Source organism: Anarhichas minor, unplaced genomic scaffold (genome assembly GCF_050575085.1).
Source record: "Anarhichas minor isolate MPS153535 unplaced genomic scaffold, ASM5057508v1 ptg000027l, whole genome shotgun sequence".
NCBI lineage: Eukaryota > Metazoa > Chordata > Actinopteri > Perciformes > Anarhichadidae > Anarhichas > Anarhichas minor.
In genome coordinates, this window is record NW_027466473.1 from 22,185,539 (window position 1) to 22,210,154 (window position 24,616).

A 24,616-nucleotide genomic window follows, 5' to 3' on the forward strand; every position below is an offset into this window, starting at 1 on the left:
GCCATCACTGCCCAGCGTGCCACAATGTGAGGACGCGGATGCACTTTGAATGCTGAATCAGCAATAAGCCACTCAGAGAGAGAACTGCGTTGTGGATCTGAGAGCACCCAGACTGGCTGATATAATTGATTACACCAGGATTGAGACTTTAGAGTAGTGGATATGTGATCTTAAAGATTAAACGCAACCAGAGTTTTGGTGTAAGTGCCTCAACCCTGGAAATAATGCCTCTAAAATGTGAACAAAATCTGTGTTAATGACCGCTTTTCTGGCGATAGCAATGCGCTTTCCTACGCTCTAACAAAACTGTGTAGCTGAAGCATTGAGTTGTTCAGTTTAACTCATTTAAGGGCTGGCTAGTTAGCTAGCTAGCTTGCTAATTCTACCATGCTACAGTTACAGAACATAGAAAGCACAGAAGGAACTGCTGGGCTCGGTCTACATTACTTTATTTATTGGTTTATTTGGTAGGGACAGTGCACATTACTAAAACATTCCTGTAAATGCGCCAAAGTTAGCCAAGAGACCATTTTTCATCTGTTACATAAATTACTCTTCATGATGGTCGTTACCCTTTCACTTAGCTTATGCTAATCGCCAGCACTAATTGCTAAGGCTAATCGCTAGCATGCTGACTAATGTTATGCTTATGTTATGTAGGTGCTGTACAGGGTCTGTTATGGTGACAAAATACAGTATAAAGTCTTATAAACTCTTGTGAATTTCAGTTCACATGCGAGGCTAGGATATGTGAATGCTGAATTAGCGCATGCTATGGGTATGCTAGCGATTGTCATTAGCGATCCACAGGCTAATTAACAGGGTAACGGCTACTCTACAGGCCACTCTTCTCTTCACATACTGCGGAGTAGGGAGACGTTTATAACACAATATTTAGACTAGAATTAAAATATGTTGCACTAAATAGCCAAGATTTGGACCTGAATGCATTAACAACACCACTAAATACACAAATACTTTGGTTTTCAGCTAAAAAAAAGTGGTTTGAGTGTTTAAAATCACTACTTTATGATCGAAGTCAGAATAATAGCTACAGGAATACATACGACTATATTTGTGTCATAACTCCTAACACTGGGTGCAAGTGCACAATGACAGCCATTTATTACACAGCAGGCAAACTCAACATTCATTCTGTCAAATCATGCAGTCATGCAGTGCTTCTTTCATTTGCAGGTTTTCAACAGTCTCTCAATCCCTCTGACTCCCTCCTTGTTCCCATTTCTATAATTTACCATCCAAGTGGTTTGAATGACAAAAAGGCAACATGTAAAGTTACAAGTCATAATTCCTCTAATGGGAATTATTAATAAATTCTTAAGGAATTATTGTTATGTTAAGCAGAGGAGCCAACATCCTTAAATGTTAAAAAAAAACACCAAAGGGTGGGGCAACTCCACCACCATCCTTTTTAATCAAATATTGAGGAGGGAAAAAGAGTAGGTTTACACGCTGTGTGGGGCTGCACTCAATGCTGATTAAAATAAATTATTCATATTTAGGAGCAGCAGGGTGTTGGGATGTGCTGACAGGTTAAAGGTGTCATGAATCTCCCCTGAGGGGCCCTTTTTCAGCGTCACTGTAACGTATATTGTGTTAGCCCATGAGTCTGTTTTAGACAACTTTTGGGGGCTCTATTCTGATATTTAAAAAAACAACACCTGCAACATCTTTAAGAGCTGATTTTAATATTAATGCACCAACCAAAATCCCAATTTATACTGGTTGTTTGTCACCTAGCAACAATGCAGTGCAGCTGCTGCTGAGGACTATACTCTTTGGCGGAGGAACACATAATTACACTTCCAGCCTCGTTGTCATCTACTGACATTATTTATTTAAAAACAAAATCCCCCACTAAGCATTTACACGGTTTCTTTCATGTCACATTGCATAAAGGCAATAACCCTCTAACAACGCCTCTAATCTCGTCTGTAACACCGTCAAACAGCTCGATTTGGGATTATATCTTTTTCCGAAAATCTGCTCGCGCACATGGAAGACGACAAGAGGTCAACGGCCGTGTCTCGACGTCCCGTAAAACGGCTCTGTAAACCGGTGACTTTCTTGCCGGTAGGCCGCAAAGGATTTCAGCACCACACGTCTCCTGGACAGCTCCGTCCAATCGGACGCGGCCGTGTGAGGCGCGTCATCCCTCCTCATCCTTCCTCATCCTCCCTCCCTCCATCACCGAGGCATGGCGGAGGACAAAAAATAAATACAAAAATGCTGAGTTTCACAAGCGGCTTCCTGTCAGAGGGACATGTTTGGTGTTGGATAAACGTGCAGAGGATGGATATTTGTTGCAGCCTCGTTTTAGACGCAAACACCACGAAGGTTGTGAAACACAGACATTCGCTGATCGGGCTTTTTTTTTAATAAATGACGTGTGTCCGGTTTCTACGCACAATGTCACACGACCTTAGCAGCTGGTCGGCCTCAAATTCTCACGTTTGACTTATAGTGACAACGGCCCTTTTCTGTAATGGCTTCAATTCTAACGTTAAACACACACTTCCTCACGGAAATGAACTCTGCAGAATGGCCCTCGTGCATTGAGCCGCATGGTCCATGCTCGTCCACCCGGCTGTGTACCTGACGTGTATAATAAGGTGAAGCATCCCCTCCGTGTCGAGCTAATAACGACCCTCTGCAGCGACAAACATTCCAGCGCTGTGGTCGAAGCTGAAGTCTGCTAAGATGTCGCACGTTTGCACAGAGGTGGCGTTCAAACACGTGTAGTTTTTCGACAAATTTTACAGGCGTCACTACAACGCAGGCAAAGCGCCAACTGCAGTCAAAGAGTATATATATATATATATATATATATATATATATATAGACGTATAATGCTGTGCACAAAAAGAAGAGAAACGCCACAAACCTCGATGGATGGAAAAAGCCGGCAGTGAATGACACACGATGCGCCTCAGCCTCTGAGAGACAGGTACATCGCGTGTTATAGCCACAGCCCCGCGATGCTAGGTCATAACAATGATTGATAAATAGGAGGAAATATTACAAACTCACCTAATATAATCCAGAGCGACCCAGAGACCAAAACGAACGCGAGCATGTCTTTCTCATTGAGTCAGCTGTACCGGTGCAGGAGCGGCTCAAAACTGCAGCATTGACTGCAGCAAGTCGCCGACAATCTGAGGGATTAAGAAGGAGGGGAGGGAGGAGGGGAGGGTAGGGCGACAATATATCTGAGGCAGACCACAGTGGGGGAGCTGGGCAGGAGATGGCGACGGCCGGCAGGGCTTTAATGTGGAGGAGGGAGATAAAAACAAACCAAACTACGGCCTATTGAACCATCTTTCCTCCTGGTGGGGTTCTCCGCCTTCACCTAGTTGGCTGGTGCGCAATGGCAGACTCCCCTGCTGCAACGACGGGGCTTATAGGTCGGACGGAAGATGCGATCGACGCCAAGGTTACTGGGGATGAAAGGTCTATTCTGGATGCTGGTGTTTAAACCAGGTCTTCATTTCATTCTCATATTTATTATAAAATAAAATAAAACCCGTTCCTGAAAAGCCCTGCTATGAATTCGGGCATTTAAATACTCTAGAAATATAACTAAAGTCTGTGTATTTATACTATACATATATATATATATTTTTTCTAAAATTTAATAAATATCGTTTTTATCCGAAAAGCAGCTGTGCTATTTTGGGTCCGTGGCACATCACACCATAAACGTCCCTGCAGCTGAGCACAGCTTTGACACACAGAGTACCTTTTGCATCAGGATCACGTGGTGCAATAAGACACTCCCAATGAACTAAAGTAACCTTGAAATGGGCCGACAAAAGGGAGAGAGGCGGCGGGTGAGTGACAGCAGGGGTGAGACAGAGATGGGGGCAAAAAAATAATGTATTAAATACTATTTAAAATAATACTATTTATTTGTAATATAAGTATAATTTTTGTAATTTGTGCATCACTGTTTGGCTCGCTGGCTCTTCAGAGGCTACATTTAAAGTGATTACATTTTACATCCTGTTATCTTGTTTAGACTGGCTGCTCTTAAATTAAACACAATTTCATCCACTAACTATATTTATTTGGGGAAAGCAACATTTGCATTGTGCATACTGAATACTTTTAAAGCCACATGCCCCATTTTAAATGCAAAATGCAGGGAGAAGTATCTGAATATTTTATATTTAAAGGGAGGGTTGGTCATTTTGAGAATCTAACAAGAGTATGCTAGATTTTCAAGAATGATCCAACTTAAAAATCCAGTCCAGTTTTGTCAACTCATTTGCGATTAAAGTAGCAGCACTCGCTCCAAAAGTCACTAAAACGCCAAGTCGGCAACAATGGCAGCCCTCCCTTCAAAGAGACTCCCCCAAATTTGAATCTGAACACAAAGTTCCCCCTTTAATCTTAAGCCTGGGTCCCCCCTCAGCCCCCTCTACTGTGTCAAATATTTTCATACATTTCTCAAACCACATTTATCCCAAGAGAGGGAAATTGAAATTTATAGCAGTGACATTATGTACGGTAGCACTGAATGAGTATTATTGTGTTATCGTTCAACTGTTCGTATGATATCTTATCAAAGGTTACTCCTTATTTTTTATGTGTTTTCCTACAAAAGCCAGCAACATATTTCAATTTCAGCTCGTTGCATACATACAGTCTTTTCAAAATAAACTTCCATCTTCACAGGAAACAACTTATTATTTTCACTTATTGTTAGAGGTTTAGGCAACAAAACTACTTAGTTAAAATAACTACAGAAGTGCCGTTACTGAAGTACGCAAGTTACGTGAGAAATTAATCAACGTTGACATCTACGTATTGCGGCGCATCATTTCCTGTAAGGCACAGCTATGAATGCTGGATGAGACCGGCCTGTATCGTTCCTCTTTTAGAAAACCAAACCTTTTGGGTGGTAACTGGACTGTATTTTTATAGCGCTTTCCAAATCTTAGTGCTTAACGACACAAACCCACACACTTTAATTGCACTTTGTATGGCAGAGACAAGCATACCAGCTGTCACCTTTTCCTCAGGAGCAATAAACTCTCAAAGCAATTTGGGGTTCAGTATCTTGCACAAGGACACTTTGACACATGGACTGCAGGGGTCAGGGATCGATCCACTGACCTCCCTCATCCGAAATGGTCTAGAACTGCCACTAGCATGCAGTAAATCACATCTATCTAACTCGGTCTGTGGGTTTATTTGCCACAAAACTCCTTTACAGGTGTCTCCAGTACTGGCCGACATGCTTACTGTCTTACTGTGCTGCCGTCATGTGATTGACCTTATTAAACGGTCACCTCTAATCTGTCACTCGTAGCGGCGCCATCCGCCACCTTCCTCTTCTTATTCTCCTTCTTCTCTGATCCCGCTGCTGAGAAAACACACAAGACAGAGAGCAGAGCATGATCCGGTGTGCTGAGACAAATAGTCAAGCTTTGATGGAGGAGGTGTGGCCAAATAGATACACAATGAGGGAAATAAGTCATTTTTTATCTCAATGTAGTTTGCAGATCTTAACCAAGTTACCTGTAATCAGCCAGCAAGATTCCAGGAGAGTGAATGCTTTGATTACAGTTTATTTATTTTGCAATGTGATCCAAGTACACACAAGAGAGAGAAAATACCCAGCTTGGTACTTAAAATAGAACACTAAAATGCTTATCGTATTACCACAGAAATGGGAGGTTTAGGTTAAGGTCCAGGGTCAACAGATATAAACAACAGAGATTAACTTTCCCTCCTCTGACTGGGTGGTAATAAATTGTGGATTCCTTATGTTTTAAGGTCAAAATGTCAACATCTTATGTAAAGCATGACTGATAGTCCTGAATATTTCATGAGCAAGTAGGAGAAATATCCTAGATTTTAGTTTAGAAAAGTTTTTCATCATATGAAGAGTGGTTAAAACTTCACAACTGAATGGTACCTGAATGGCAGCTCTGTGGGGCTGAATTCAGGCTCAGTGGTGCACGGAGCTAACTAAATGCTAATGACAGCATGCTAACATGCTCACAAGGACAATGCTAACATGCTGATGATAAACAAGTATATGATGCGTTCCATGCTACCATAGGCCTACTATTTAGTATGCCAGAGAAACATTTAGTATGTCCCAATACATAGTTTGTCAAATTCAGTATGCCAAAAATAGCAGGATGTCCCACAGCATGCGGTCACATTTTACAATATGCAAGCTAACATGCTTTTCTGTCTACTCTGATACAAGTCCTCTGTACAAAGACACGTCACATCGACTGAGCGGCCGAGAGAGCACAGACTGATGCCTGCCTGGTGATAAATAAACATATCTATCAGACATACTACGAGCAATGTTGTTACAAAATATTGTGTTTCAACCTTTATGCACGGGCCTACTTCATGCAAATCCTACTTTGTAAAGGCAGCTGCAGTACGCACTAAAAGTAGAAAGAGGAAATATGCAATTTGGAATGCCGTGTTAGTTAGCATGTTAGCATGCTAACATGTAATCATTTGCCACCAACAGTAAATGCCGCTGACGCTGATGGGAACGTCATTAGTTTTGCAGGTATTTGGTCATAAACCAAACTATGGAAATTTTGAGCTGAAATACGAATTGTCAGAGGATCACCAAAGTTGACAAAATTCATCCTAAAAGGGTGATGCATGTCTGTATCAAACTCCACGGCTCTCCGTCCAATAATAGTGAAGGCTTTTTGTTAGAAAACGTAATACTCTTTGCTTATTGTCTTTTTAAAATTGTATGTAAAAGCACTTTGTAACTTGTTTTTAAAGGTTAAGAATAAAGTTTTCTTTATTATTTCAAGATATGTTGAACAATAAAATCAGAGGAGAGGATAAAACAGATTCCACTCGAGTAAAGAGAACAAATATATCTGTGTGTGGACCTTTTGAAAGCATAAGATTAATATAGAAAAATATGTTTTTATGACCATAAGATTGATGGAAATATATAGAACAAAACCACGTCTGCCTGTCTCTGGTTTGTTTATCTTGCCACATGTTTTACAGCACTAAAGATAACAAGCAGCCATCAGACGCATGACATCGCTTTAACCCATGACCCTCTGAACACATTTTACGGGTTTAATCGGTAACCATGTTTTTAATGTACAGAACCGACTCAGAGAGCTAACTGAAGTCCTTGTAATGAACCAATCAAATGAGATACCTCTCCACAACGTGACTTTAGTTTCTATCTGAGATAAATACCAAACTGTGAAAGCAGGGAGATGAAAACAGGTGGAGGAACAAGACAGAGGCTGAAGGGAGGCCAACAGTTCCCAGATCTTAGGTTGTTCTTCAACCACCTCTTTCCTGCCTCCTCGTTGTCGTTTCCTAATTTCACTTGGTGTAGTTTGGTCTTTTATTCATTAAACACCCTACAGGTAACACACGGGTCCAAATATTCACCAAAGAAAAACAAAATAACAAACAGCGAGAGAGAGAAAAAAAAGACACATGTTGAACCAACGATGAATGTGCAGAATCACAAAGTAAAGCATAAAATCAAAGTATTAATCCGGGTCAAAACAGTAACATTTTAAATAACTATTATTATTATTTGCTCCATTTCAAATACAAAGATCACACTGAAACTGTCTGAGGGGGAACATGGAAAAGGAAACTGAATTGCTGTTTCATGTGTAAATTGTGATGACAAAAAAGTACTTTACTTAAGTACAACTTTGAGGTATACTGTACTTTACTTGAGTATGCTACTTCATACTTCAACTGCACTACAAGCAGATTTATATTGTATATAAAAACACAAGATAACCTTATTAAATATAATGCATTGATTTAAATTTAAACCAGTTGTTGCCAACCTTTTGGGCCTGTGACTTCATCTAGTTTGGGATCTTTGTCACATTTAAGATGCCACAGTTCCACTAAAGAGGCATTTCCCCTCCAAACTTCTCAGATGGTTTCATTTAGATAACAGTTTGAGGCCTAAAGAATTAAAACTACATTAGTTCGCAACCTTTAAGCACAAGATATTTTAGACTGTTTTTGCATTGTCATATTGGTGTGTAGCACAATGTATCTATCAGATAATGGTACATTGATGAACTGAAACAGTACTCTTATTGAACTGACGGGGTGCTAAACTTTAAAACCACTGAGGCAAAACTCTGCACCAGCAGGCCGGTTTGGGTAAAACCTGCAGAGATGATGTAATATGTGTCTGTTTGGCCTGAAGGGATGTTTGTGTCATTTATCTATCACTTTTTTTCACTTTATCTCTCCTTCATCTTGCCTTTCTCTTCCCCCACTCAAACTGTCCCTCTTTTTTCTGCACTTCCTTCTCTCCCTCCCTCTCTCAAAGCCTCTCTCTACCACCAGAGCCAGAAAACAAACGGAAAATGGGGGCGGAAAAAGTCTAAATTTCAGGAAATGCTTCTGAAATGGGGTAAAAAAAAAAGTAGATCATGTATGCTGCTGTTTACACTCTCCCACTTCCACCATGCATTAAGTCAGTGTAATCTAAAGCTCAGGAAATACTTCTAAAATTTAAAATGATGGGACAGAAGTACCTTGAGGACTGAATCTTCCTTTTCTCATTTCAAATAAGTTTCCTAGAAATAACTATGTTTTGAGCTACGTATTTGGTACAAATGATTGTGAAATAGACGACTATTGGTCTCTGCTCCAGAGACCCTCATCAATGGTTTCATATGTTCTGGTTTTAGTGGATTTGGAGCTCGTGATAGTTAAACGTTGTGTAATACTGATACTTTATTTAGTTAGTGATGCAAACATTAGCAGAGTAATGTAACTGTAAATGTAAACACATGCTGCTTTAGCTTTTTAATGATTGTAACAGTAAATAAAGACCGACTCGTCTTTACAGGAACACTGTTGTTCCTTAACTTTACCGTCTTCTGATCTCCAGGTGATGTGGTGGTTCACTTTCACACTGTGATCTGTAGCTTTAGCTTCTATCTTCAGCTTTTTAACCTGTTTTCACTGATGAATCACGTCGACATCCTGGATATAAACTTCAAACACATATTGTAGACCCTCCTGTCTCCTTCTATCTGAAATCACCTTTTCCAAAAATTAAACAACATGTATTCAGGGAGTGCAGTGAGCGCAGAAAACATATTTCTATGGCAGTGAGTGACAGAGTGGTCTCCATGGTGCCATAGCTCTGACAGCTTGACAGAGTGGCAGTGGAGGGCTTAGCGAAGGGTTAATAAGGATCACATTATTGATCCCCCCCCCCCCCTCCCCCAGGATTTCTTACCTTTACCGTGACATTGCCGAATAGCTTTGGAAGGTGCTTCACATAATAACATATTTTAAGTGTAAAAAGAAAAAGAAGACAACAACCACTCCAGCTCACCGACACACAAAACATCCAGAAAAATAACTTGGTATTAAATGGCAATTATGCAAAACAAATTGGTCAAAACTCCCCTGAAATCCAGGCCCAATGGGGTTAAATATCTGAAAAGGTAGCTATTGTACCCTGATGTTTACACCCACCCACTCCCACCATGCACGAGGTCAGTGTAATTGCTGGCTAACTAACGAAGGCTTTGACTTGATCCAGTGTCACTGAGCTGTTAAAGCAGATGGTCCAGAGGCAGATTGGATGCTCAAGCTGCTTGTCTCACCCCCAAAGCCTCATATTACGGTCTTATCTTTGCAGGTGGCCCAAATAATCAGAATCACTATCACTGTATGCACAAGGTGCAATAAAGGAACAGTGTGAAAACACTTTAAATACATCAAAGCATGGACAGTGCAAAATAATACTGGTTTCTCTAAGGACAAAGTAAAACCCAGGATTACGTTGTAAATAAAGTAGATTTAGGTTGGAAGTTGTGAGCAGGCTGGTGTCATTGTATTGTTTGCTGTATTACTAGATGATAGTTAGCTAAAACTTAGCTTCAAGTGCAGTAGGACAGGAAGGACAGGTGAACAATAAATTACAAAAGTCTGCATATAAGTATAAGTAAGTATTCATATGAATCTACCATACATGTGTTGTGTGAGCTTCTGTCTGACCTCAAGTGTTTCACAGCAGACATGTTGACAGATCTACTTTTAGAGTAAACACAGGTGTAATAAATAACATCAATGTATGACCCTGGTGTTGTGTTTGCTGGCTCACTGGGATGGCTGTGACACAATAAATAGAATGGGACTGTAAATACTTGTATCAATCAGTTAATAACCCTGTTATGAAATGTCAAAACAGCTGCTGTGAAAACGGGTCCAAAAAAATGAATGAACCAGCAGCTGGGTCAAGTTAACATAACCCCTTACAACCCCTTTGGACCCGGCATGAGTAGTGTGTGTTTACATTACCCCAAACAAGCCAGAAGTAAAACCCAGCATAATAAACGCTGCCATGTGTTTATAGAAACAACTCAGCACTTTATTTCTTTACAGATTTAAATGTTACATAGACAAATAAAAAAGCTAATATTGTTGAAGACATATATTTCAAATAAATCAATAAAAAACAAAGTTTCAACTCCAAATGTGTTTTGCAGCAGCCACTCCAGTGAATTCCTATAATTCACATGTTTTCCCCCACACTGCTGGCATTCATCAACAGGGAATCGAGAACAATTATCGGGATGATTCCAGATTTCAGACTTCATTTGGAAAATCCCACAGACTTGACTGAAAACTCCGCTGGAAAACTCCCTGCTATTCCCTTCAGATAGCGCGCTCGAGCGCGTATACGTGCGCGCAGCAGCCGGTGTGAGCGCGCAAACACAACGCGCTGGGAAGCCCCTAAAAGGACAGCAGCACCGGTAGCTGCGACGACACAGCGACACAGCTATGGGAGATCCCAAAATCCCCCCCCCCCGTGGAGAAAGCGAGCTGTGTGTGCACCGATGCTGTTTCACAACGTGACCTCCGTGATTTAGTTTTTTCACATGCAAACCGCGAGATAAACCGAGCAATTCAACATGTAGCCTATAATAAGACAAAATGAAATATTTAAATATGCATGTGCTGTCATTTGCATTCACTCCGTTGCATTTTTTTGTGTGTGTGCACGCATTGGTTACACATTACACGAGCTCTTTGGTGAATTATTAACACATATATGGATGATAACGAGCGTTTTATTGAGTCCACACAGCTGCTGTTTCTACCGTGGGTCCTACACGTTGCGTCCTCGCCGCTCCACATCAACACACCGCTGCTGCAGACTAGTCTGTGTGCATGACCCACATTAAGCCCGTTACTGCAGCTGCAGCGCCCCTGCCGGCGAAATTAAATGATTACACCATTTCTTATAAATGCCCGGCTTCTCTGCTGAGAGCCGTTTACACTGAAGGGCTGGTCTCGTGCACATGCTTATCGTGCCGGGCGTGGGTCACCTTTGGTATCTGGAGAATGAATGCTCGTGTGCGCGTGTGTGTGTGTAGTCCTAATTTGATATGCATATTTCTTTTTATTCTAATAAGGTACACAATTGCCAAACTACATGTTTATATTACAGACCACTAGACTGGTCTAATAGTAAAATATCTTAATTATCATTATGAACATCACTATAGTTAGAACTATGTTCTGCAGGCCTATATGACACATTAACATATAATAATAAAACTATAGCCTATAAATAGCATCCATCCTTATAAAGCCTATACAATCCACATTGTGACAATATCTGCAAATGTTAAACACGTTTGCAATAAGCATGGGATACTAAGTCTGCAGGACTGGACCCGGACTAAATATAAAACTGGTCAAGCTCAGGTATGAGAGTCTACGTGCTGTCACCAACAAGTGTTGTTGTTTAACTTCCTTCTTGCGTTCAACAACGTGATTTCTCGGAAACAGGTCTGCAGCTGAAAGGGGCCAGCAGCTGCGCATGCGCCTGCAGAAGACAGAGAACACTGTAAAACATATCAACCATGAACCTAAACTTAATTTACACACTTAAATCCGGAGTGTCTTTTAATCATGAAATCCTTTTTTGTTTTGTGAGACGGGGGGTTGATCTGCATACATGCAGAGATGACATCAGTTGTTTACAATGAGACTTGTTTTGGTTGAAAGATACGATTTTAATTTGCTTTTCTTCCGGGGTGGACATCTTTTTACAGCGTGCACGGCTCCTCGCGCAGCCGGGGAAAACCCTTCCACATCTCCACCGAATGTATAAAAGCGCGCGTCCCCTCGGTGAGCAGTCAGTGCCCACTTCTGATCGAGACCTGCCTCCAGGTGGATAACACAAAGACGAGGAGAAGCTTCTCTGGATCAAACTTAAACCAATCGGACTCTTCTCCTGCATTTTCTTCCTCTTTACGGATCACAGATCAAACACATTCTGTAAGTGATTTGATATTTATCACTTCTTCTTGCATGGAATGCCTCATGATTAAACTTTTTTTATTTTTTTATTGCCGGTATCTAATTTTGCTCAGCAGTTGATTCAACTGAGATGAAATGACTGTTTAATTTTTAAAAAAAAATCTGCACCGTATCCATGCAGCAGTGCAGGAGGAGGTGTGAGTTTTCCGCGCGCGCATGGGGTCTTTTTGGCGCACGTCTCCGTCTCCAAACGCCTCCTGCTCGGATAAATTCGACTTTTTTTTCTCCCCAAAAACTTTTCAGCTGCAAAATAAGTCCACGTGCATTTGCAAACTTTATTGAACGCTAAAGCCACAAAAGCCCCAATCAGGAAATATTTTTTTTTCTTCCTCTCGGTCGTTTGTGACCTTCACAAGTAGCGCCGACTCCTACGCGTAAACGCCCCCCCCCCCCCCCCTCTGTTCGCTTGCCTTGCCCCGGCCGTGAACTCCTCACAGCCGTCTTCCGCGCGCAGCAGGCAGCAATAAATCTAAACTGAGTACATTTCCTCTCGCGCGCTGCTGTACATATCGCATTCCCCACGTCTCGAGACTCATTTTTCCTTTTTGTTCGCTGCATATTTCAGGTCAAACATGCCCGTGTCAAGGATGAGGATGAGGCCATGGATCGAGAAGCAGATCGAGTCGAACGCCGTCTCGGGCCTGAACTGGATGGACAGGGTAAGAGCTCTTTTTTCTTCAAAATCAAATTGCATTGGTTCATGTAAAAAAATAAATAAATACATTTACTATAAGTGTGTGGTCAGTAAACCGAAATGAGGACAGAAACAGATATCTTGAAATGTACTTGTTGTAGATCAAGAGCAGCAACAGTGGCCAAGAGGGAAGTGATCTTCAAGGCTGCACCGTTGTTGTTTTTTTAAAGTTTAATAACCACACACTAGTTGCATGTTACCTTTAGAGTAGCAGCTTGTTTGAAGTTTGGATGAATTTTGTGTTGTACAGAAAAAAAAAAAGAAGAAAAAAAAAGTGTTATAGTAGAAAGCTGAGGAAAAAGGAAACGTTTGAAACCAGACACCCTCGAAAATACACACCGAGAGTTAGATGCAACACAAGTTTGGTCTCTATTTCACAGATATTACAGCATATTCTATTTCTACTTTATCTTTGAGTGACAAATGCGACCAACGTGTCAAAAATGAAAAATGAAAAATTAAAAACCTCTAACACGGTATGCTGCGGTTCAAACAAAAACAAACCCAGCTTGTTTGGTGTGCGTGTGTTTATCCTCTGTGGCTACTATTTGCTTTGCAAATCATATCTTACCATAATCGTGGCTTTGTAGTAGAAAACTGTCGACATTAGCCGCTGAGTTTGAATGGCAGCCTTTGCAGTGTTTGAAAATCGTGTGCTCCGTGTTTTAGTCTGCTCTACGCCGAACCCTCGATCCAACTCAGTATTTCCTTCTGTTTCTTTTCCAGGATAAGACGATGTTCTCCATCCCCTGGAAGCATGCAGCTCGCCACGGCTGGGAGATGGAGAAGGACGCAAATCTCTTCAAACAATGGGCCATCCACACAGGTGAGCAAGCGTGAACGCACCCTCTGCAGATACAAAACTGGGTGTGTGGTGTTTTTGGAAGTACGGAGGGGGGGGTTGAAAAGTGTTAGGAGACTAAACAAAGTGCATTGTGCAGGGAAACACGTGGAAGGTCAGACCTGCGACCCGAAGACCTGGAAAGCCAACTTCCGCTGTGCGATGAACTCGCTGCCCGACATCGAGGAGGTGAAAGACAAGAGCATCAACAAAGGCCACCAAGCTGTGCGCGTCTTCAGGATGCTGCCGGCCAGCCCCAAATCTAGAGGTGAGACAGGAAGCGAACAGGTTTTTTTTCTTAAAATAGCGTCTGCTGACTCTTTTTTTTTCTTTCTATCAAGTCAGTTTGTTCTATGATAAAACAAATCTAATTGTTTTTCTTTCTTCTGCACAGATAAACGTTGCAAAGCGAAGGAAACAAACTCACGAAGGAAGGTAAAGATATCTTTTGCCCCTTTTATGTTTATGCTGACTTTAGTGGTATTTTGTGACACTTGTTACATAGTCAGAAGCCTATTCACATTGAAAAACACATATAGTAATATGACTGTAGCCAACTGTTTGTATTTTCTCATGTCCTAAATCTCACTTTCTCTGCCTCCGCAGAACTCAATGATCAAGAAGGAGGAAGACGAGGACTACAGCGACACTCCCATGCAAGAAGGCGCTTCATCCACTCAGGAGAACACGGTCGACAGCACGATGCAAACTGAGCAGCCAGGTGAGGGGAAAAAAACAATCCGGATAATTAACGTTAAAATCTAGTGTGCCGTCCAGTCGTAGCTGTGTACTTGAAGCCCTTAAAGCCGGAGCATCGAGTGTATTTAACGCTTATTGTTTGATCTTTGCAGATTTCCCATTTGTGCCTCCGTCTGAAGTCCCCGACTGGAGTTTGTCGGTGGAAATCGACTCCGGCTTTTCAAACAGCTTCAGCCAGAGATTCGAAGTTTCACCCGACCACAGCCCCGGTAAGACGACGGCGATGACGCGTGGCACACTTGCTAACAAATAAATGGTTTAAATTAAGACTCAGATGGATGGATATCGCGGTGCCATACTCACTGTCCCCTCTTCTTCGCCCTCCCCCTCCCTCTCTCTCCCTTTGCTGTGATCTTCCAGACTACGACTATTCCGAAGACATTGTCAAGGTAAGCACGGGACTATCTCCTCTTACCTGCATGCATTTTTCATTGACAGGAATACCCATGTTTGTCTTAGTAGGCCTGTTTGGCGAATGTATTAATACCCAAAACATTAAGACTGTTTGGTATTAAGGGGGGGGGCAGTGAGAGAAAAAAACTAAAAGATAGCCATACTGAGTCCAGTGTTGCTCTTTCAGATTTGTCAGCAACTGGAGAAAGACTCACACTGGATGTTGGGCAGCTTTGACGGCACGGGGTTCCTGAGCAATGAAGCATGCACCAGTCCAGGCAGCCAGTGGAGTGAATCGTCCTCAGGTAAATGTCACTAACAGGTGGACAAACTGTCTCCAAATGCATGTGCAACATGAGGAATGCGTTTCGGTGTTTCTTAAGACATTATTAAAACACTGATGCAAGTAGTAGGCACACTGGTGTGAGTTAGAAGGACGGTGGCTTTATAGCACTGGTGTAAAGTGAAATAAACTTTGCACCTGTTTCTATGAAAAATAATCAGCGGTAATTCTTAGATATCCACGTAATCATTAATGAGGGAGTATAAAGAACGCAAAAGCACAAACAGGGCGGGAGGTGGATGGGTCCAACAGACAGCCATCTCTCAGCCAGCAGACCGCTGTTCGTTAGTTAACGTTTATTTGTCACGTAAGTCGCTTACTCGTTAGTTATTTTAACTCAAAACGACAATCTTTTCCTAAACCTAACTGAGTAGTTTCCTGTGAAGACGGAAGTTTATTTTTAAAAGACCGTATGTTTGTAACGAGCTGAAATTGACACGTGTTGCTGACTTTCGTTGGAAAACGCACGAAAAATGAGGAGCAACTTTTTGAGTAGTTTCCTTCATTTAAAAAATATTGTATGCGTGGAGTTCTTAAGATATGCGGATACGTTGAATAAAATCAAGTACTTGCTGTTCTTTAAAAAGTTTACAGCAATGAATTATTAATGTTGTACTCCAGCGATATAGAGGAACGTCACTTTCTGAAATGTTTTTAGTATTTAATAATGAAATAACATTCTTCTTCGCCATCCTGACCTTTAATTTTGTTTGTTTTCCAGTCGACGAACTAGAGGAGACGCCGCAGTACACGACTCTGGGCTCGGACAACCCAGCCGCCACAGACGACATATGGAAGAGCTTCTTCCAGCAGTCGTCGTGAGAGATCTTCAGGACAAAAAGGACAGGAGAGCGCTGTTTGATACTTTTGGACTTTGTAAATAGAGCTCATTCTGTCCACCCTCTTCTCAGTTGAATCGACCGTCGGCCGCGGATTGACAATCCGAAGATCCGTCTCCATCCCCCTCAACCTTTGTGTGCCGTTGTGAGGTGCTCTGCTGTGTTAGAGGAACTCGCACGCTGCTCATTTTAGATGTTTTTGGCTGGTTCAAGGCATTTTTGATGCTCAGTTTCTTTTATGATGGTGGGTTGTAATAGCACAGGACTGGGGGCCATATGCATAGGATCATACTCCTGATTATGTACGAGGTAGACAATACTAACCTCAAAATACAGATACATAATCAGTGCGCTTAACATTTGACGGCTAGTTAACATGTAAAGTAATTCACATAATCTCTTTCCTCCGTTATCTGCAAAAGTAAGTCTTAGTTCAGGAAAAACTTCTTAACTTCTTAAATCGTACAGTCCTTCGCTTAAAGCAGTTGTAGCCAATGTGTGTATATAGTTGTTTTTGTTTGTGTGTGGTTTTGTAAAATAAATCTAAATGTGAATGAATATGAGTCTTTATTATGAGTTTTATAAATGCTCTGGTGAAATAAAATCAATTACCTTATGTTTGAGCCTCTGTCAAATTATCTAGGTCCAAAACATTACTATATATATCTATATATATATATATAGATATATATATATGGAAATTCTTTATAAAGAATTACCCCTTGAAACAAAACAAAAAAAATGCATTAATAAATTAATTAATTAATTACATTAATAAAAACGTTTCTGTATATGCGCCAGAGTTGAAGCCAAAAGGCTATTTTTCATCTGTAGTCCCAAGAGGCAGATGTTACAAAATAAACCTAAAAACAGAATGTAAGATTCAATTTAAAAGGTTCTACAATGTTGACGCTTTATAATGCGGCACAAACAATGAAAACAAGTGAGAATATTGATGCAGAGAAAATATCGTTTGTAAGTTTTAACAAAGCAGTAGTTGTAGAATCATTTGATCGAAAGCCAGATTGAAAAAGTGATAAGATGTTGTACTTATTGAGATAATATGGTAATAAATTAGTTTTTCAAATATTTTTGCAGTAGAATAAATTATAAAAAATGGTCTAAAGTCATTGAGTTCAAGTATTATCAAGTACACGATTATTTGAAGAATAATTACATCCTTAAAAAGCTACAACAATGCATTAGACATTACACAGCAACTCTTTTTAACATTGTTTTTGTGGATTTCACTGGATTTAACATTTAAAGAAAAAATATTTTAAAAAAGTGCAGTGAAAGAAAACCACAGCACTTATTATTGAACAGATATCTAGTAAGTAGTGAGGTCGGTTATTTTTTGGTCCCCACCTGGAGTTTCTCTGTAATCTCGACACACTTCTGAAGGAAATAGAGCCGTTGCCAAACACACTTCACTCATGTATGTTGAGATCACTCGACAACAAACAAAGAAGTACAAAAGACTGAGCAGAGAGACGCCTGCGTATTGTTTTGGCAGCTTCCTGATCAACCACAGAGCTGGCAGAACACACTCAGATTCTTTTCATTCATCACTTGAATCGAAAAACACAGAAACTATTTGAGGATTAACTGTCGCGTGAGACGCTACAGGTGAATAGGGTAAAAAAACTAAAATAATAGATATCACCAAGAAAATTCCCCAGTTGAATACTGACATTAAGACAATTATATTTTGTATTACAAGTTTTCTGAAATATTATGTTTAAATATACAAATGAGGCATTATCTAATGGTAACCTTTGGTGAATTTAGGGGAAATCTAAAAACACAAATAGACAAAGTAGTAAAATAAACTGTTAAATGTGTATTTTGGATGTTTTCTTTCCACTAGTCTGAGAGAAGATGCGCTATGGAAGCAAAATAGCCTATTGAGGTTAATGCCGGTGGACAGACAGGCGTCTCATTTACGACCCTTTTTTAAAAATCAGCGTACTTATTAACTATTGGTGAAAAATGACAAATGATTTTGATAAGGATGCACTTAATCTGCTTGTTTGTTTTTAAAAGATTTATTTCGTTTTTTGTTAAACAAACAGGTGACAAATTATACAGACAAAAGTGTGAAACACCAAATATACAGACATGGATACAAACCGTATGAATGGTTGCTTTATTCAGTGGGAGTATTGTAAATGTTTGTGGTCAGTATGAAAGTGTGCTGTCACATATTCCTACTGTACTGTGACCAGAGGTGTGTGGAGGTATGAAGGAGGAAGAGGACGACAGAAATACATGTGTACATAAATGGTATTATAATTACATATAATATTATATATAGCTGTTAGCTTTTTAAATACCCTAAATTAGCCAAAGAAAATACAAATATATTGCGCAAATACGACCCAATCTGAGTTCATTCATTCACTTTGGTTCAGTTTATTACGTCTTAATTCATGTTTTCTACTATCGAGTGCTATAATAGTATTCAATGAAAAAAGATTTAATTCATTTTTTCTCTTTTAGTAAATATTTAGGATCTATGAAGATGAATGTATGTATTTATTGGTAGCTTATGAGCTCACGTACTGAGGTTAGTAAACCGGAAAAACTGGAAGAGAAAACGGATGTGAAAGACTTCACACACACTGACTTTACCAAAGGTTTACCGTCTGCCCATATTTTATTGCTGAATTCATATATTTGCACGATTCCCACAGTCTCTCTCTGACTTAGTTTCAGACACAGTTCCCTCACAGACGCTTCCTTCTTCCTTCTTCCTTCTTCTGCTCCAGACGTCGAGGTGGAGGACAACCGGACTGCTTTTGACACTGTCAGAAAAAGAGAACAAAAACATTTATCGATTGTCATCTAGTAACTATTCAAATGTTTGGTGGCAACAAAAACTCATCTGAACAAAAGAAGCCGTTTGTTTTTTAAATACTTCACACGTTACTTACATTTGTATGCATTTAAAAAAGGTTTAAGGAAAGGAAGCAACAAAGAAAGAAAGAAAATCACTGGAAATTTGGACCTGTGTTGATCCAAAATAACCAAAACAAGGAGTTAGGAAGTGGAAGTACCACGAATCTGAGAGCACATTTTGTAATTGTTCCATTCAGTTGCTGTAAAGAGCAAAATTACAACCAATAAGAAAGAGACGCGACAGGTGAGACTAGAGGAGACATGACGGGATCAACATGACAGCAAAACAAAACAAATGTGTGTGAGTGTGTGTGTGTGTGTGTAGATGAGCCATAGTTGGGAGTGGTTTTCAGGAAGAAAAAAAAACGAACGGGAATACATTTTGTTTTTATGTTTTGTTTTGTGGATCTGTATTTTTAAATTTTAGCACAAACTTTTTCTTGCATTTCAGTCAGTGCTGCGTGAGGCGGTGCTTTCGCTCCTTTGCTCCCCTCTACTTCAAATACCGTTACCTGCTGCTTCAACCAACAATGGCTGATTGTATGTCAAGGACGATGCTCGCCTTTTGATAATAGATTGTTGTTTATACAGTTTACTTTGACAGTTACCTGAAACATCCATTTTAAGCATTCTTATAAAGATGTATGAAAACGTGTATAAATCCATGTTATTGTGGAGATTAAATCAATTGTTTTCTTTGGTAATTATCTCCGCAAGGAGGACCATGCGATCGGTCACGAGCGTCCGAGTATGCATCTCTGTGTCTGTCCACGGCTAATTTTGCATTCTGCTGCTGCAAACTGCATTCTATTTTGGGAGAGCAAGTATTGCTGCTTGCTTAATTCAGGACCTCTCATTGTTGCGGTGACTCACACTTTTACCACAACACTTTTTATTGACTGATTCATACTGCCATGGAATGCCTGCTGACTCCTCACTCTAAACCGGCCCCCAGCTGGTCGGGGAAACCAATTCCAACACAGCTCACTTTAATTGTTTTGGAAGGGCGTGTTTGGCTCACCGTCAACAAGAACCACACCCTACTGAGTACCTCGCTGCAACTCAGCCGCTCCAGTGATGAGTTCAATTTAGTTTTTGGCAAGATCGTATGAAAATGGCAAATGGACTTGCATTTATACAGCTCCTTTCTAGTCTCCCGACCACTCAAAGCTCTTTAAGCCACATCCATATATGACGAACTCTGAGCTGATAGCCTGCATACATCACCGCTCGTATTTGAGTTAGACAATTGTGGGTTGTTTTCCTTCAATCACACAATACAGGAGTGATTGTTGCAGATACACCTGGCAGAGATCTGCACTCTACTGAGTGCACCTTTCTAGATGGTTTTGGTTATATTTTCCCATTTTACACTGACACACACATAAACAAAGCAACTGAATCTGGACAACAGAATCCTAAAATCCAGCTGTTGTGGTGCAGGGAGCAGCACAGGCGGGAAGGACCCAAGACGGGCAGATACAAAGAAAATACTTTAATTTAGATAAAAGCAACGAGGTTACAGGTGAACAAAACTCCATGCAAAGATAAAATACGAACCGACAAAGACTAAAGGAACTGAGGTGGTTTAAATAGTGACTGACTAACAAAGGGAGTGAGAACAGGTGAGCAGGTGGTGAGGGTGAATGTGGGATTAATGAGGGACAAATGCAGGGCAGACAATAAAAAAAGGGCGGGAAAACTCACAAAAACAGGAAGCAAAACCAAACATGACACATTGGACTCCAAAATAAAACTAAACAAATAGCCAAGACCATGGCTGTGTCTGAAATCATGCACTTCTCACTATGTCGTCCACTCTATAGTGAGTTTAGCATTTTGTAGTGCTGTCCGAATGTATAGTGAAAATGATTGTACCCTATACAGTAGACTATAGTGAGTATCCCACAATGCATTGTGATAAGTAGTCTATGGTATATAAACCATAATGCATTTAGCTGAAGGGAAAATGTTAGACAGACGAGAGGAGAGAGCGCAGCTCAATTGAGACAAATCCGGGAAACGTGTCCTACATTAATTATTTAATGTTGGATACGCAAACATCCACTTTGCAAGTACTTTGCATTTATTACTTTGGTTAAAACGCGCGTATTATCTTCCCATTCATTACCTTTCACAATAAAGGTTCTAAACATACAGTAAATGCTGTATCACTGCCTACAAGGGGAAGTCAGAGCATTTCTCGAACAGGAAACTCAACAAATAAAAAGTTTGCAATATGTATTTATTACAAAACTGCATGTCTGCATTTATTATGGTGGTTCTTAAGTAATCATTAATTACGCAGAGAAAATGACCAGAGTAGTGTCCGAAAGTGATTTTTTAAATTTGACTGATGAGCTCGGAAGTAGTGGTCAATAAGTGAGTGGTTTCAAGCATAACCCAATATAATTGTGATGTTGAGCTATACAACCTATAATACAAAAAAATAAATAAACAGAGTAAAGAGATAAAAATAAGATAAATATTTATGTGAGGTGACTCGCTTTACATGTGTGTGTGTACACGATATGTTTGTCATTTTATAAAGTCAATATGTTATTGGTAAAACAATCTGTGTGCTGCAGTTCTTTGGAATTGCAATTAAAGCTCTCAGGACTTGGAAAACACCTGGTCGTGAATCATTAGTTGGGAACGCTTGTAAACGCCAGTGACAGGATGCCGTTCTGATTTGATCCACTGTATGAACAGGTTTCTTTGACTGTGGTTTCTTACTGTAGAGCAATAAATCTGCTGCAGCAGCACAATTTGTTTGCGCAAACAAAGGGCAGTGAAGGAGGAAGTGGGAAAAAAAATAAACGCCCAGGAAGTGCCTTTAACTTCAGAGAAGCACCGTCCACATTCCACACCACCTGATCTGGAGGCAGAAGACAGTGTTGGTGACTAATGGATGAGTTGTGTGGCACCTGTTAATTCCTGTTTACTGAGCCAGCTAAGTGTCCATCTGTATTTTTGAACCCTGACACTTACAGTTCTCTGCTGTTATTGCACCTTGAGTAGATTTAGGCTCAGAAAAATCATCTTGTCTCACTCTGACAGTGTCACATAGCATATTCTTCATTGAGTGAAATATTCAAACCCCAGAATATTCAAACCCCAGACTCCAGGGAGTGAGTACCTTTCTCACCATAACATAATTGGGAAAACAAATTGCATTTTGCACATATTTGTACAAACTATTTGGTATCTTTGGAAGTTATTAGAGAACTCTGCTAGAATTTAAAATGAAGTTTGGTTGGTTAAACAAAGTCTGGCTGTGCATGTTTATAACATGTGCAAATTTAAGCTGCAGCAGCTATATTGTTGCTGCTACTGTATGCAGATGTGCAGTTATTATAGTATGGGGAATCAATTAAACAAATTGTCAACGGTCCGACTTTAAAAAAGGGCAACATATTTTTCCTTGTCTCCTAATTTCCTCAAAGGGGCTCAATATGGAATTCACGCTGCTCTAAACATGGAGACGACTTCGCTGCCGGCTAGAAGCTAACGGTGCAAACAGCGCATACGGTGCAAACAGCGGCAACAATGCTGACGGTGTTGACCTCGCTTCCACAGCGACTGTAACTGCTGTATGAGCGCAGAGCAGCGACCATAGAGTGCCGCAGGAAAGAGTCCTAAAACCCATAAATAAGTCAGCAGTTTTGCACTTGTGGTTCCCTCGTCTCGAAGTCAAGGGGGGGGGGGTGTTAAAGTCTGCCTTTACAGTCTTGTTGTGTTTATGCTCAAGTGACCGTGGTGTAGTTTTTATATAGCTGAATGTTAACTTCTTACTTCTGCCTATTGCATTCATGCTTCAAAGATCTTAAAAGTGGAGCTCAATTGTGAAGATTATCTACTTTGTTTGCCCCAGAGCTTATTTTCTAAAATAATCCAAAGTCCCATTGGTTTATTTTCGAGGGAACCTGTGCGACGCAGACTTCCTGGTTGGCTGACAAAACAACGCTGTTGTTACAAAGTTACTCATGTACTTAAATGTATTTATAAATACATCGCATGTATTTATAAATGTATGTGTAAAAACCTTAGACTGGCTATGGTGCAAACAATAATGGCGCGGCCATATTTACGCCTGTATTACGTTTATTTTGAGTGTTGATGGAACAGCTACAATGTTCCATTCAGAAAACAAGCATTTTTAAGACGCTTCTCGTCTTGTGGATAGACCTAACAAAGCATGAATTCAGACTTTTTACAAATCTGCATCATTATGTAGTTATTTCGGCATTCCCGATTTATCTGTTTATCGCAATTAAATCACAGCAAAATAGTGTATTTTGGGTTCATACAGCTGTAGCAAACCAGCCCATGTGTGGTTTGTTAGATGCAGTGAATACAGCTTGAAGCGATTAAACACAAATGATCCCGCGATCAAACTCTTTGGTGTCAACACAGCGTTTAATCCTTTAAATGCATCAGAAGTTGAAAAGAGTATGGGGGTTACCATGACTATAGTGCCATGATAATCTCCTAGAAAAAGGTGTGGCACAGTGGTGAAGATATCAAAAACCACAGTGCAGAAACTGTTCCTCCCTGTGCCATGCATAGATGAGATGGCAGCGAAAAAACACCTAGAATATAAAAACCACAAGGCTGTGGAGGAGACTGTGTGTGTGTGTGTGTGTATGCGTGCATTGAGTGGGGAACTATAGAGAGATATCTCTGGTGCTTTCCATCTAGTGAGAGTGAACATTTGACTTGACATGTGCTCATCTCTACACATTGACTCACTATACACTGAAGATCAGCAGGGCTCGTTTGTTTTACAGTTGACAGAAATCTACATGAGACGTTACTTCCCCAGAAGCTGTCACACACTCACACACACACACACACACACACACACACACACACACACACACACACACACACACACACACACACACACACACACACACACACACACACACACACACACACACACACACACACACACACACACACACACACACACACATTTGGTATTCCCCCAGGTTTTCACTCTCCATGCTGTTTATTTAAATTAGTTTTTACTTAACTGGTGTTTGTTTTTCCAAAGCCACATCAAAAGTGTCTTTGGAGAGCAGTCAAATGTATTTTTTGTAAAATATATCAATGTGTGTTTTAATCACTGGAAGGAATAAACTAAAAGCCGCAGTAGATCAGAATGTTACCTGGTCCTATAAAGAGATTATGAATGGGCAGAATTTTCCAGCCCGACACAAATTTTCTGTCACTCAGGATGAAAATGATGCCTAACTGTTCGTGGGTTTGTGGCCTAAACCTAAATGTTGTTTTTTGTTGCATGAACCTCACTGTTGGTTTTGTTGCCTAAATCGAATAGTTATTGACAGTTTTCCTAAACCTAACTGTACATAGTTATTTTAAGGCCAACCGTGATGTTTTCCTAAACCTAACTTTCATTTTTAACCTCAAAGAAAAAACATAGAAATGCAAAATAAAATTTTTTAAAGCTG

At 40.3% G+C, this 24,616-nt stretch overlaps 2 protein-coding genes across 8 annotated transcripts in view; one reads left to right on the plus strand and one right to left on the minus strand.

The window, feature by feature from the left end:
- Positions 1 to 24,616, minus strand: part of acsl6 (acyl-CoA synthetase long chain family member 6) — a 74,127-nt gene that overhangs the window by 35,321 nt on the left and 14,190 nt on the right. Inside the window, exons 1-4 of one of the 7 annotated variants that reach the window (XM_076101901.1) lie at positions 13,635 to 14,298; positions 5,316 to 5,389; positions 3,317 to 3,815; positions 3,052 to 3,176 (exon numbers count right to left, since the gene is read on the minus strand). In XM_076101901.1, coding sequence (XP_075958016.1) covers positions 3,052 to 3,097 — 46 coding nt within the window. In that variant the 5' untranslated portion in view covers positions 3,098 to 3,176; positions 3,317 to 3,815; positions 5,316 to 5,389; positions 13,635 to 14,298. Of the gene's footprint in view, positions 1 to 2,905; positions 2,958 to 3,051; positions 3,816 to 5,268; positions 5,390 to 13,634; positions 14,299 to 24,616 lie in introns of those variants that run through there. The other 6 variants (XM_076101902.1, XM_076101900.1, XM_076101896.1 and 3 more) reach the window with 6 other exon arrangements.
- On the plus strand, positions 12,171 to 16,796 carry irf1b (interferon regulatory factor 1b). The gene is made up of 10 exons (XM_076101908.1): positions 12,171 to 12,327; positions 12,935 to 13,028; positions 13,790 to 13,889; positions 14,005 to 14,172; positions 14,299 to 14,339; positions 14,511 to 14,625; positions 14,756 to 14,872; positions 15,024 to 15,052; positions 15,244 to 15,361; positions 16,121 to 16,796. The coding sequence occupies exons 2-10, from the start codon at positions 12,942 to 12,944 to the stop codon at positions 16,219 to 16,221; spliced, it is 876 nt and encodes a 291-aa protein (XP_075958023.1). The 5' UTR covers positions 12,171 to 12,327; positions 12,935 to 12,941; the 3' UTR covers positions 16,222 to 16,796.